Below are 15,996 nucleotides of genomic sequence, written 5' to 3' on the forward strand. Positions count from 1 at the left end.
GGTTGTTCACCAAAAATGGACTGGCATCTAAACTTACTTTCTTGCATTTCAAATAAAGATACCAAGAGAATAAAGAAAATGTAATAATAGGAGTAAATTAGAAAGTTGCTTAAAATGTCATGCTCTATCTGAATCTTGAAAGAAAAAATGTGGGTTTAGTGTCCCATTAATAAATCTCTTTGAAAATAAATAAATACATTTGCAAGGCAGTTTTTTTGGTCTTCCTTACATAGCGCTTCACTCGTAATCTAGCCCTATTTATCACTCCCTCTGGTGCGTTAACTGCACTCTACTGTGTATATATATATATATATATATATCTTTAAATACATATATACACATATAAATACATATGTATACACACACACATATACATATATATATACACATACATATTTAGACATTTATACTTTTAAATGTATTTTTTTTATGTGTTTGTAACTTTTTTTGACTACCCCCGACGTACGCAAACACCCACTATAAACCCCTTATTACTCACACGAAACAGCATGCCACTCATACTTTAGCCCATATTTTTTCATTTTGGATGTTTTTGCGTCTTCTGAAGCTGCTTTTGATAGATCAGTTCTTCAGGCAGCCGTTTGTGGGCATTTAGTATTTATTTTATATATACTTTTTCTGCATGAAAACTTAAAAATACATAAATAACAATAATCATCCAATGTATTTGGAATATTATAAGTCTGGTCCCACCCAGATTACTCGTGGACTCCACATCTTGGGTATTAGTTCCCAGGAGTAATGGATCATGGACTCACACAACCTTTATAAAAAATAACCTAACAAATTAATTTCTTTCATGGTGGTGAGAGTCCATAAGACCCCACCCACTTTTTTTCTGGCAGCAGTTTGAGTATCATCCTCCTTTTTTATTGCTCTTATTTATTTTCCTACCTTCTTCTTTTCTAGCTTGACGTCAGGCTAGTTTCCAGTAAGGGGGGATGGGTTTTAAGGGCTCTGGGAGTTTTGGATCTTTGCTACTTCCTGGTGGATTTGTATAGGTTGAACTCAATAGACTTCTTTATTCTTTCAACTTCATCTACTATTTTACTATGTTTTGATTTCATTTTTAATCCAAGCTGCCATGTAGCAAATAGAATTTCATTTTTGCCATGGAGTGGTGTGCATTGTGGAATAAGGCCATATGTTTTTTGTGGGTTAACAGTACTGGTAAGGCTGGGAAACAATGTTCTTTTATTTCTGCTGGATTGGTACCTATAAAATAAATAATAAACATTCTTAGAAAAGATCAAAATGGTAAAATTACATGTCTGCCAATATTAATAAATATTGCTTGCTGCTACCTGTTTAGCAGACATCCACTAATAACATAAATTATTTTTAATCTCTTCACAGGTAACTTGACAGATGGCATAAAATGTTGCCCTCGTGCCCCAAAACTGAAGGGGGAGAGGCACAAAAAAAAGCATGTAGGAGAAGGTTCTGGAGTTCAGCCACTCCCAGCAGACCTATTACTCAATGCCCCAGAGATAAACAGCATTGCCTCATTCATCAGAAGTCCCTTGGTCTTCTCTGGAGAGGGCAAGTTTAAACCTCGTCCCATCATCCCCACACTTTATGTGGTCCCTCAGCCCAAAAAGGTTGTGTTTGACAAATCACGGATGTCCTGTCAGGAAGCCTTTGAGCGCTTTGCTACAAAAGACAGCAAGTCTTGTAATGATTTGGAGCCATTAGAAGAAACACAAGGCGATGAAGCAGCTAAAGTGCGCCAACATGTTGGAAAAACTAAGGTGTGTAACTTAACTGATCTGCCTGATACCTAAGTTTCTAAGATTATTTTCTTTCATAAGGTAGTGAGAGTCCATGAGCCATAACAGTTGGGATAAAACTCCCTCCACCAGGAGGAAGGCAACAATTACCCAAAACACATGAAGAGCTTTAATCCCTCCCTCTTCCTAATTCCCCTCAGTCTTAATTTTTGCCTTCACAGGAAAACAGGTGAATGGCGCGTAGCTGATATATTTGTGCTGAGTGGGGTACTCAAAACGCAGTGAGGCCCATTATCCCCCTCACAGGACTGAGAACAGGGCAGAGGGGTGTATAGCAGTAACATGGCCAGTGAATGTAATTCTTCTACAGGAGTTTTCCACTAGCCTTCCACAGTGGTCGCTGGGAGTGGACCACTAGTCACCTACTGTTGGCCGCGTTAGAGTACTTCCTGAACAATATCCTGAGCGAGTTTAATCTAACTAGGAATGGGGGCTTTACTACTGGATACAGGTAAGATCAGTAGTGTGACTCACAGCCACAAGTTTTATTAGTAAATACTTCAATGGGGTACTTAAGAGCCAGGGGACTCCTTAACCCCTTAAGGACCACAGCACTTTTCCATTTTCTGTCCGTTAGGAAACAAAGTTTTTTTTTACATTTCTGCAGTGTTTGTGTTTAGCTGTAATTTTCCTCTTACTCATTTACTGTACCCACACATATTATATACCATTTTTCTCGCCATTAAATGGACTTTCTAAAGATACCATTATTTTCATCATATCGTATAATTTACTATAAAAAATATATATAAAATATTATGAAAAAATTTAAAAAACACACACTTTTTCTAACTTTGACCCCCAAAATCTGTTACTCCTCTACAACCACCAAAAAACACCCATGCTAAAAAGTTTCTAAATTTTGTCCTGAGTTTAGAAATAGCCAATGTTTACATGTTCTTTGCTTTTTTGCAAGTTATAGGGCAATAAATACAAGTAGCACTTTGCTATTTCCAAACCACTTTCTTTCAAAATTAGCGATAGTTACATTGTAACACTGATATCTGTCAGGAATCCCTGAATAACCCTTCACATGTATATTTTTTTTTTAGTAGACAACCCAAAGTATTGATCTAGGCCCATTTTGGTATAATTCATGCAACCATTTCACCACCAAATGCGATCAAATAAAAAAAATCGTTCACTTTTTCACAAGCTTTTCCACAAACTTTAGGTTCCTCACTGAAATTATTTACACACAGCTTGTGCAATTATGGCACAAATGGTTGTAAATTCTTCTCTCGGGTATCCCCTTTGTTCAGAAATAGCAGACATATATGGGTTTGGCGTTGCTTTTTAGCAATTAGAAGGCCGCTAAATACCGCTGCACACCACACTTGTATTATGCCCAGCAGTGAATGGGGTTAATTAGGTAGCTTGCAGGGTTAATTTTAGCTTTAGTTTAGAGATCAGCCTCCCACCTGACACATCACACCCCCTGATCCCTCCCAAACAGCTCTTTCCTCCCCCACCCCTCATTTGTCCCCGCCATCTTAAGTACTGGCAGAAAGTCTGCCAGTACTAAAATAAAAGATATATTTTTTTTTTTTTTAAAAACAAACATATTCTGCTGTGTAGGATCCCCCCCCCCCCGCCAACAGCTCTCTAGCCCTCCCCCTCTACCTTTTTTTGTGCCATCTTGGGTACTGGCAGTACCCAGTTTACAATAAAATGGTTTGTTTTTTTCCCTATTTTTCTGTAGTGTAGCTTCCCCCCAACCCAACCAACCCCCCACCCCAGATACCTTAGATCACAATTCCCTCCCTCCTCCTCTCCCACTTTTTTGGCTAAATGTTCCATAGTGTAGCGGTTCCCACCCGCTCCTGTCCCGTGCACACGCGCTCCCGGTGACTCCGCCCTCGATCCCGCCCCCTCTGACTAATTCCTCCCACCGATGGCCTCCCACATTGGCTCCCACCCACCAGCGATCGTGGCCATCGATGTCGATGCAGAGAGGGCCACAGAGTGGCTCTCTGCATCGGGGATGGCTATAAACTGTTATTGCAGGATGCCTCAATATCGAGGCATCACTGCAATAACAGGAAAGCGGCTGGAAGCGATCAGGATCGCTTCCACCGCTTGAAGTAACCAACGACGTACAGGGTACGTCCTTGGTTGTTAAGGACATTTTTTTGTAGGATGTACCCTGTACGACGTCGGTCCTTAACGGGTTAAAGGGATAGTCATCACCAAAATTATTATTATTGTTTAAAAAGATAAATAACGCCTTTAGTACCCATTCCCCACCTTTGCATAACCAACATTGTTATATTAATATTCTTGATAACATTTAAACCTCTACATGTCTGCCTGTTTCTAAGCCACTACAGACAGCCTCTTATCACATGCTTTTTTTTATTAGCTTTTCACAAAAAGAGACTGCTTATCCATGTGGGCCATATAAATAACATTGCGCTTTCTCCTGTGGAGTTGTGGCTGATACTGCACTAATTGGCTAAAATGCAAGTCAATAGATAATAAATACATAGCCATGTGATCAGGGGCTGTCAAAAGAGGCTTAAGATACAAGGTAATCACAGAGGTTAAAAGTATATTAGTATAACCATGTTGGTTGTGCAAAACTGGAGAATGGGTAATAAAGGGATTATCTATATTTTTAAACGATAAACATTTTGAACTGTCCCTTTAATGTAGGGCTATGCTGGGACTGAGAGACAGCACAGTATAGTTTGTCTTATAACCGTTGCTGTTCAGCATAGCGCAAGGGACTTGGCATGTTTTTTCTAAGTTACAGTACGGGTCTAATAATACTTTGAAGTGCTGAAGTGGTTGATGCTGTTAACACTAACACCCTTGGTTAGTGCGGGTATGCTCTGAACCTGTGAGAGATGACAATGCTGCAGAGAGAGTTTTTTTTACAAGATTGCTACAGAACAGCTGCTCTTTGCGCTATGGGGGTGGAGGGGTTAATGTTTTTTGCTCGCTTAGAGTTACGCTCCCGCCCTCTCTCCTTTCCTATCAGTGCAGTGGCGGCCATCTGCAGAGCAATCTTCTACAATTTTGATCCAGTTGAGGAGGTAAAGTACCCCCACATCAGGAGCTTTACTCTGGGTGTCTAATCTCTCGGGCTAGGATTATTATTGTAAAACAATATATGCTTGATAACGTTCCCACATTATCACACATTTATGTGCCTGTTTTGTAAAAGATTATTATACTTTTCGTCACATTAAATATTGGACTAAATTTCTTTTTGACTTGTTAGTACCTTTTCTCTTGTAAGGTGTATCCAGTCCACGGATCATCCATTACTTGTGGGATATTCTCATTCCCAACAGGAAGTTGCAAGAGGACACCCACAGCAGAGCTGTAATATAGCTCCTCCCCTAACTGTCATAGCCAGTCATTCTCTTGCAACTCTCAACAAGCAAGGACGTTGTAGGAGAGAGTGGTTAAATATATTTGCCCAGGCGTGGGCAAGAGATGTTCAGGATCCCTGGGCGTTGGAAATTATATCCCAGGGATATCTTCTGGACTTCAAAGCTTCCCCCCCAAAAGGGAGATTTCACCTTTCACAATTATCTGCACACCAGATAAAGAGAGAGGCATTCTTACACTGTGTACAAGACCTCCTAGTTATGGGAGTGATCCATCCAGTTCCAAAGGAGGAACAGGGACAGGGTTTTTACTCAAATCTGTTTGTGGTTCCCAAAAAAGAGGGAACCTTCAGACCAATTTTGGATCTAAAGATCTTAAACAAATTCCTCAAAGTTCCGTCGTTCAAGATGGAAACTATTCGTACCATCCTACCACTGATCCAGGAGGATCAATATATGACTACAGTGGATCTAAAGGATGCTTATCTTCACATTCCGATACACAAAGATCATCATCGGTTTCTCAGGTTTGCCTTTCAAGACAGGCATTACCAGTTGTAGCTCTTCCCTTGGGATTAGCTACAGCCCCAAGAATCTTTACAAAGGTTCTAGGGTCGCTTATGGCGGTCCTAAGGCTGCGGGGCATAGCAGTAGCCCCTTATTTAGACGACATCCTGATACAGGCGTCAAACTTCCAAATTGCCAAGTCTCATACGGACGTAGTACTGGCATTTCTGAGGTTGCATGGGTGGAAAGTGAACGAGGAAAAGAGTTCTCTATCCCCACTCACAAGAGTTTCCTTTCTAGGGACTCTGATAGATTCTGTAGAAATGAAAATTCACCTGACGGAGTCGAGGTTATCAAAGCTTCTAAATTCCTGCCGGGTTCTTCATTCCATTCCGCGCCCTTCGGTGGTTCAGTGTATGGAAGTAATCGGCTTAATGGTAGCGGCAATGGACATAGTGCCGTTTGCACGCTATGCATGCTCAGTCAGTGGAACGGGGATTACACAGATTTGTCCCCTCAACTGAATCTGGACCAAGAGACCAGGGATTCTCTTCTCTGGTGGCTATCTCGGGTCCATCTGTCCAAAGGTATGACCTTTCGCAGGCCAGATTGGACAGTTGTTACGACAGGTGCCAGCCTTCTAGGTTGGGGTGCAGTCTGGAACTCCCCTGAAGGCTCAGGGATCGTGGACTCAGGAGGAGTCTCTCCTTCCATTAAATATTCTGGAACTAAGAGCGATATTCAAGGCTCTTCAGGCTTGGCCTCAGTTAGCAACTCTGAGGTACATCAGATTTCAGTCGGACAACATCACGACTGTAGCTTACATCAACCATCAAGGGGGAACGATAAGTTCCCTAGAGATGTTAGAAGTTTCAAAAATAATTTGCTGGGCAGAGATTCACTCTTGCCACCTATCAGCTATCCATATCCCAGGTGTAGAGCACTGGGAGGCGGATTTTCTAAGTCGTCAGACTTTTCATCCGGGAGAGTGGGAACTCCATCCGGAGGTATTTGCACAACTGATTCATCGTTGGGGCAAACCAGAACTGGATCTCATGGCGTCTCGCCAGAACGCCAAGCTTCCGTGTTACGGATCCAGGTCCAGGGATCCCAAGGCGACACTGATAGATGCTCTAGCAGCGCCCTGGTCTTTCAACCTGGCTTATGTGTTTCCACCGTTTCCTCTGCTCCCTCGACTGATTGCCAAGATCAAGCAGGAGAGAGCATCAGTGATTCTGATAGCAACTGCGTGGCCACGCAGGACCTGGTATGCAGATCTAGTGGACATGTCATCCTTTCCACCATGGTCTCTGCCTCTGAAACAGGACCTTCTACTTCAGGGTCCTTTCAACCATCCAAATCTAATTTCTCTGAGGCTGACTGCCTGGAGATTGAACGCTTGATTTTATCAAAGCGTGGCTTCTCCGAGTCAGTTATTGATACCTTAAGACAGGCACGAAAGCCTGTCACCAGGAAAATTTACCATAAGGTATGGCGTAGATATCTTTATTGGTGTGAATCCAAGGGTTACTCATGGAGTAAGGTCAGGATTGCTAGGATATTATCTTTTCTCCAAGAAGGTTTGGAAAAAGGATTGTCAGCTAGTTAAAGGGACAGTCAAGTATAAATTAAACTTTCATTATTCAGATAGGACTTTTAATTTTAATGGACTTTCCAATTTACTTTTATCATCAAATTTGCTTTTTTCTCTTGGTATTCTTAGTTTAAACTAAACATAGGTAGGCTCATATGCTAATTTCTAAGCCTTTGAGGGCTGCCTCTTATCACATGCTTTTTAAATCTCTTTTCAACACAAAGAGACAGAAAGTACACGTGGGCTATATAGATAACACTGTGTTCAGGCACAGAGGGTTATTTAAGATCTAGCACAATACAATGCTAAATTTAAGACAATAGATAATAAACAATCACAGTCATGTGATCAGGGGGCTGGAAGAAGGTTCCTAGATACAAGGTAATCACAAAGGTAAAAAGTACATTAATATAACTGTGTTGGTTATGCAAAACTGGGGAATGAGTAATAAAGGGATTATCTATCTTTTAAAACAATAACAATTCTATGGTTGACTGTCCCTTTAAGCATCTGGCAGATGTTCCAGACGTTCAGGCATTTTGTCAGGCTTTAGTTAGAATCAAGCCTGTGTTTAAACCTGTTGCTCCACCATGGAGCTTAAACTTGGTTCTTAAGGTTCTTCAAGGAGTTCCGTTTGAACCTCTTCATTCCATAGATATCAAGCTTTTATCTTGGAAAGTTCTTTTTTTGGTAGCTATTTCCTCGGCTCGTAGAGTCTCCGAGCTATCTGCCTTACAATGTGATTCTCCTTATCTGATTTTTCATACGGATAAGGTAGTCCTGCGTACCAAATATGGGTTCTTACCTAAGGTGGTATCTAACAAGAATATCAATCAAGAGATTGTTGTTCCATCCTTGTGTTACACAATCTGGACGTGGTCCGTGCTTTTTTACTTACAAGCTACTAAAGATTTTACTTACAAGCTACTAAAGATTTTCGTCAAACATCTGCTTTGTTTGTTGTCTACTCTGGACAGAGGAGAGGTCAAAAGGCTTCGGCAACCTCTTTTTCTTTTTGACTAAGAAGCTTAATCCGCTTGGCCTATGAGACTGCTGGACAGCAGCCTCCTGAAAGGATTACAGCTCATTCCACTAGAGCTGTGGCTTCCACTTGGGCCTTTAAAAATGAGGCTTCTTTTGATCAGATTTGCAAGGCGACGACTTGGTCTTCGCTTCATATTTTTTCAAAATTTTACAAATTTGATACTTTTGCTTCTTCGGAGGCTATATTTGGGAGAGAGGTTTTACGGGCAGTGGTTCCTGCCTTGTCCCTCCCTTCATCCGTGTACTTTAGCTTTGGTATTGGTATCCCACAAGTAATGGATGATCCGTGGACTGGATACACCTTACAAGAGAAAACACAATTTATGCTTACCTGATAAATTTATTTCTCTTGTGGTGTATCCAGTCCACGGCCCGCCCTGTCATTTTAAGGCAGGTAATTTTTAAATTTAAACTACAGTAACCACTGCACCCTATGGTTCCTCCTTTCTCGGCTTGTTTTCGGTCGAATGACTGGCTATGACAGTTAGGGGAGGAGCTATATTACAGCTCTGCTGTAGGTGTCCTCTTGCAACTTCCTGTTGGGAATGAGAATATCCCACTAGTAATGGATGATCCGTGGACTGGATACACCACAAGAGAAATAAATTTATCAGGTAAGCATAAATTGTGTTTTTATTTTTATCTGTGGAATACCGACATTGCTGTGTGGGAAAAGCAGCCAGAGTTTAGGGAGATGGTCTCCAGAACGTCTCTATCAGCACATTTGGGTGCTGCTACTTCATTGGAGTACCCTGTGTCTATTACTGTTACCAGTTGGTTGATAGATTAATATACACATGAAGCATCCTCTTTTGTCTTTTGGATGTTTATAGATCTTCATTCAGACCTGGTTGGGATTTTTGAAGGGAAGCAGCTGTATCATGTGTCGCTTGGAAACCTGGGATCACCTCCTATCCACTGTATTTATTTTATGTTTAATTGGAATATTTTACAAATTATCTGGTGGACATTTATATAGACTTTGTTTTATAAGTCACTATTGTTATATATACAACTATCATAGTCACTGTCAGGTTATCATTTGAGTTGAAATATTAGCGAATCCTAGGAGTTCATAGAAACCTATATTGTATCATATTACCTGCTATATTTGTTTCAGTATGTCTCCTTTATTATTCTAATATGGAGCAGTCTAAAGCTGTCCCCACTTCTAATAATCATCTTGTCCTTTCCGAGGAAGGACCTATGGATATTATCTCTGACCAAGTGTTTGCAAAGTTGTTCAGGTCTGAACAATTATGTCAAAGTTGCATAAAGGGGATTACAAACTCTTAACCTGTACTACATGCTTTCCCCTCTCAGGGGACATGCCTCCCTCCTGAGTGTACATCCTATGGAGGAAATTTAGATTTCCCCTGTGATTTTAAGCATTACCTTCATTCTCAGATTAAAGAGGTATTGGGGGTTATGCTGCCTTCAGGTAAGCGCAAACGTCTTACACAGGAGGCATTGTTTCTGCATTTTCTGACCAGGCTGCTTGTAAGAGTATATGTAACCAACCTGCCTCCATTTTGTATCTATTCAGCATTTCTGAACTATTGTTTTTCTCAACTTATTTTGTTGTTGTTATTCTCAAGCTTAGTCTGCTGACATTTGTTCTGCTGGAATTACATTTTTATCTCGTTGCTAACCGTAACTTTGCACCTGTTAGTATCAACATGGTCTCACCACATTTCTTCCTTATCTTATACCAAGGACGAATGTCTAAGTTTTTTTGCCTCTTCCATAAGCAATTTCATGTCGAAAGTTTTGTAACTTTCCACTAACTAACTTGTAATAATGGGTGTATATGAAGGCCCTCTGTGTCAATTTACAATGTATGTGATGTATACTATATAACCGCAGCACTTTTTTTTTTTTTTTTTTTTTTTTTTTTTTTTATTGAGGAGAAAGAGAAAAAAAAAACATACAATATTTATAAACAGTATGCAATATAATATCTACATTTTGTAGTAAGAGTGAATAATTTGCTTTAAAGTCCTCATTTTTCTTCCCCAACTGTAATATATTAGGTCACTCTTGGACCTTTCAGGTGATATAGCTAGAGTCCAGGGGATATTATTACGCAAAGAACAAAAAGTATCTAACTTTGACAAAATCATTACAAGTATGATATAAACAAGTTGTATTCCAGATACTTAAACCTGAGCTGAACATAATGTATGGGCATAACGTCTTGACACATTTTATTAACCGTTGAACAGCTTCAATATAAATTTAATACAATAAACCATTGTGACCTGGTAGTGTAAGAATTAGAAGCTACGCCTAAAATCATGACAAGTATGATATAAACAAGTTGTATTCCAGATACTTAAACCTGAGCTGAACATAATGTATGGGCATAACGTCTTGACACATTTTATTAACCGTTGAACAGCTTCAATATAAATTTAATACAATAAACCATTGTGACCTGGTAGTGTAAGAATTAGAAGCTACGCCTACTGTATTTATCCTAAGAAAGTTGTACAAAACCCAGTAGAAAAAACCAAACTTCCCTTTTATGCAAGTTTATCTGTGGGGTCATTCTGGAGGTACAGATTGGGATACCATATTTGGAGAGAATGAACATTAAAGGAAAAAGAGAAAGGTGATTAATTATGGGTGGTATACTATCCTATTACAATTTACATATATGCCTAAAGTTGGTAGTGTTATCATGGATGCCAAATGCCATGTGCCTTGTGTCTGTCTCGCGGTCCCGGCCGCGGACTGCCCGACCTGACAGTTTATGTGAGTCTGCACTACCTAATGACACAGCTTTTTGTAAGATCCAGTGTCCTTCCTTCTATATAACTTGAGCAGTGTCCTCTTAGGGGCCCCCCCTTAACCCCCACGATGTACATATATTTGCCTAGTTTGAGAAAGGATTATAACACTTCACCCAGCGACATACTGTTTAAAAACTCACATTAAAATAAAAATATATGATACAGACATCCCACTGGTGATTCTACTTTCCTTTAACTAATTATCGTGCATATGAAGCTATAGAGGGTTTATATACATAAGAGTTGAAGTGTGCTGGTTATATCATGCAATGCTACATAAACAAATTTGAGCCCTATGTGCATAATGAATAACATTCCTAAACAGAATATCTACAAAGAGAACAAAACTTTCTTTAACTTAAGGCATAGCCAGATTGTAATATTTAGTTATAGTCCTAGGGGTCTTATCCCTGCTTGACTCTTGCAAAAGTTGTTAAGTAACAGCTAGACCCCCTATTAAATGTCCTGCTTTTGGTCTTGATCCCGGCGCGGCCAGAGCAATGCTGAAGTGCTTACCTAGTGGGCCTTCTCGGTAGCTGGTTCTTTGATCACTGTGCGGTGCTCCATTTTGCAGGGTATAGATCTTGGTGATTTCTGGAGAAACACCGTATAATGAGGGATTTAGGATCTCTGGAATCACAGACCCTCCGGAGTCACCCCCCAGGCCCAGAGGCAACCCCAGCGGTCTCGGCCAGTGCCTGTCCAGATGGAATAGCTGAGCTGTCTTCGTGTGAGAACAAGGTGGCTCCTTCGCGCCTTCTTTGCGGCCTCCGTCACCGCTACTCGATGCGTCTATTTTATCAGGCGCCATCTTAACACGAAGACCATGCTGTTGTAGCCCGTCTCTCCGCGCCGGGAAAAGCCGCTTTGCACCAGAAGAGCCCCGGTAAGCTTTGTCTGCCCAGTCGTGCTGCTCTGTTGGTAGAGATAGATAAAGTAGAGTATCAGCTCGTTGAGAAGGCTCCTTCTTTATCTGAGTGCTAAGGAATTCAACCTTCATGGGCCTCGTGTAAGGTTCAGGTCTGTGAGCAATAATTTGCTGCGTAGTTTTCATCATTGATGTAGCCTGTGGTAATCTATCCATAAGTAGCTGCAGTTCACTCTCAGATAGCGCTTTCTCAATGAGAGGTTGAAAGAGGTTCTCTAGCCTTATGAGAAAAACGTCCCATTTGTCTGGAAGGGTATTACCTCTCATGGTAGTTATGGTGTTCAGCAGCCTTTCTAATTTCTGATATTTTGCGTAGTTGTCCACTGTCAACAGTAATGTTGTAGAAAGTTACGAGCACTCTCGTGTGTCAGCAATAAATAGTTGTGTGAACAGCTCTGGTCAAACACCCCAGAGAAGCTGGGGGGAAGGCGCTGCCTGCAAGTTTGCCACGACTACAGGCCTCAGGTGTCCTTTTCCGACCCTGGGGTCATTAATACAGCAAACAAGTATAATTTTGATTAATGTTCAGTAATATTCACGAATCCAGTCGTGCAGGCTCTTGATGCTGTGTAAACCAAGCAATAACTGGCATATTATTAGCTCTTCTCCCAGGAGCTCTAGAAAAATGCGACCGCTCAGAGTCACTTCGTGGACACGCCCCCCGCAGCACTTTTTATAATAAACAGAGCAGACTTTGCTCTCCAAGGCAGAGTATTGTGGATTATTCAGTTCCAGGTGAATACTAACTAGTGATAAGTGGTATCCCGGCTATGAGAGGACCTCTAACAATGTTGGTACTTTAAAGTAGAAGAGAGTTCTCCAACTTAATAAAGAATCTGAGTCGACTGACTCATATTCATTTTCAGATGGCAAATTCTTTTAGAGGTTCAGGATTCTGTTTCTAAACAATATTCAGAGCCTTCTCCTTTTCTGTTCAGACTGGAACATTTAGTCTTTTTTTATATGAGGGCTTAGTGACCCAGGGAGTTCAGGAGTTGTCCTCATAGAAAAATTAGAAAATAACTGGATCTCTTGTTTAAACCTATATCTAAACCTGCATAAGTTTTTTTTTTCGTTTCCTGACACCATTTCTCAAGTTATTTCTAAAGAATGGGAAAAAACAGGTATTCCGTTTGTCCCATCTTTTAAATTCAAAAAGATATGTCCTGTTCCCGCTAATCATTTTGAGCTCTGGAATCTATTCCAAAGATGGGCGGATACAATGTTTACTCTGGCAAGAAGAACCACTATTCCTTTAGAAGATGGTACCTCTTTTAAAGATCCCACGGCTAGGAAGCTAGAGGCTTTTTTACAAGCAAGGTTTTTTTTCAATACAGCTGTTAGCATTGCCTGTGTGACAGGGGAGGTCAACTTGTGGTGTGACTTGCTTTCCGAGTTAGTTTCAGAGGAAATTTGACTGGAAGATGTACAAGGTTGCTTGAAGGTGGTCAAGGTTGCAAATTCTTTTATTTCCGAAGTTTGAATGCAAAAAATTGGCCTAGCTAGAAGGACTTTGTGGCTATAGACAGAAGTCCTTGTCTACTTCAGCTCTGGTCATCTCTGGTTGTGGGCAGACTAAACCTGTTTCAGTAGGCCTGGTTCACATCTGTTCGTGATCTCTGGATATTAAACATAATTTCAGAGGGCTTCAAAATAGGTTTTTGAGTCAGACCACCCTGAGGAAGGTCCATTCTGGCCCATGTTTCCAAAAAAAAAAAAAAAAAAGCTTCAGTTTTCTTTTAATGTTCAAGACTTAGAACACATGGGAATATTGCAAAACAGAAAGAGAAGCAGTCTGCCAGGAACGAACAGCAGCTCAATAGCTTGTTCTATGTGCCAGTTGCCACCTGGGAGTAGCTTCTTTCTGCCCAATTGTGGGAATATTGTGCCAGCTCCAAAGGCAGAATGCCTAGGGTACTATTCCAATCCCTTTATAGTATCAACAAAGGAAGGTACTTTCAGGCCTATTCTAGACTTAAAGTTTCTGAACAAATTTCATAGGGTCCCTACCTTCAAAATGGAGGCTTCACTTCATACAAGACTTTAATTTTGTTTGTATGTCTGATGGTTGCAGCTTCAAATATCAGTCTTTCAGGCTGGGGGGCTGTCTGGGGGTGTCAGAAGGCACAGGGAGTTTGGGCACCTCAGGAGGAGTGGTTTCCAATCAATGTATTACAACTTTGAGCGATTATCCGGGCCCTTCAGAGTTGGCCTCTTCTCAAGAGAGAGACCTATTTAAAATTTCTGTCTGTTAACGTCATGGCTTTGACTTGTATAAATCATCAAGGGGGACCAAGAGTTCTCTGGCAATGGAGGGCTCTCACATTCTTTTTTGTGCAGAACTCCATCAGTGCATAATTTCAGCAATTCACATTCCGGGAGTCTACAATTGTGAGGCTTTTTTTCTGAGCCAAGAGGTGTTCGATCAGATTGTAATTGGTTGGGGGAGACCGGAGATGGACATGATAGCATATTGTCTGAATCACAAACTTCCAAGATACTGTTTCAGATCAAGGGTACCTCAATTGACTCTCATAGATGCGTTGGTGGTTCCTTGATCTTATCCTGATGTACTTGTATCATCCTCCTTGTTCTGCTTCCTCGAGTTATGGCCTGGATCAAACAGGGGGGCTCCCCAGTAATCCTAATTCCTCCAGCCTTGTCACGCAGGACCTGGTATGCAGATCTAGTAAAGATTACTACTTCTGTCACTACTTCCATTACATCGAGTCCTTCTGTCGCAAGATCCGTTCATACATACAGATTTAAAGTCTCTAAATTTGATGGCATGGAAATTGAACGCTTAGTTCTTCTTCAGCATGGATTTTCAGTTAGTTGTTAACACGCTTATTTAGGCTAGGAAACCTATTACCAGGAACATTTATTGCAAGACTTTAAAGGGGTTTCTATCTTGCTGTGAATCTCAGGGTTTCCTTGGGTTTCAATTCGAATTCCTAGGATTTTGCAATTCCTTCAGGATGGGTTAGATAAAGGTTTATCAGCCAGTTCTTTGAAGGGTCAAATTTGAGCTCTTTCCATTTCGTACCATAAAAAAACTTGCTAAAATGCCCGATATCCAAACCTTTGTTAACGGGACAGTCTACACCAGAATTGTTATTGTTTAAAAAGATAGATAATCCCTTTATTACCCATTCTCTAGTTTTGCATAACCAACACAGTGATATTAATATATGTTTTACCTCTGTGATTACCTTGTATCTAAGCCTGCAGACTGCCCCCTTATCTCAGTGCTTTTGACAGACATTCAGTTTAGCCAATCAGTGCAGACTCCTAAATAACTGAATGGGAGTGAGCACAATGTTATCTATATGACACACATGAACTAGTACTGTCTGTGAAAAACTTTCACAATGCTCTGAGCTAAGAGGCGGTTTTCAACGGTTTAGAAATCAGTTTGAGCTTTTTAAAAATACCACCAAGGGAACAAAGCAAATTTAATTATAAAAGTCAATTGGAAAGTTGTTTAACTTTTAATGCCCTATCTGAATCATGAAAGTTTAATTTTGACTAGACTGTCCCTTTAAGGCTCTGCTTAGAATTAGACCAGTAGTTAGAGCAGTGTCTCCTCCATGGAATCTCAATCTGGTCCTGAGATCCTTACAAGTTTGTACTTTTGAACGTATGTTCAACTCTTGTCTTGGAAAACCTTATTTAATTTGGCCATTTTGTCAGCAAGAAGGGCTTCTGAGCTTTCTGCTTTATCTTGTGAGTCTCCTTATTTAGTGTTCCATCAGAACAAGGCAGTGTTGAGAACTCACTATGATTTCTTACAGAAGGTTGTATTTTTCAGGACAACGTAAGGGTTAAAAAACTTCTGCCGTTTCTTTGGCTTCCTGGTTAAAGCCATTGATTTGCAAGTCTTACTTGAAGGCGGGGAGATCACCACCACCTTGTATCACAGGTCATTCCACTAGATCTGTTCCACCTCTTGGGCTACCAGGATTAAACAGATTTGCAA

At 40.7% G+C, this 15,996-nt stretch overlaps 1 protein-coding gene across 2 annotated transcripts in view; it reads left to right on the forward strand.

The window, feature by feature from the left end:
• KDM4B (lysine demethylase 4B) overlaps positions 1–15,996 on the forward strand; it is a 233,457-nt gene that overhangs the window by 194,153 nt on the left and 23,308 nt on the right. For both annotated transcript variants that reach the window (XM_053703174.1, XM_053703173.1), the window contains one exon: positions 1,378–1,772. In XM_053703174.1, coding sequence (XP_053559149.1) covers positions 1,378–1,772 — 395 coding nt within the window. The remainder of the gene's footprint in view (positions 1–1,377; positions 1,773–15,996) is intronic.

Source organism: Bombina bombina, chromosome 2, assembly GCF_027579735.1.
Source record: "Bombina bombina isolate aBomBom1 chromosome 2, aBomBom1.pri, whole genome shotgun sequence".
In the NCBI taxonomy this organism is placed as follows: Eukaryota; Metazoa; Chordata; class Amphibia; order Anura; family Bombinatoridae; genus Bombina; species Bombina bombina.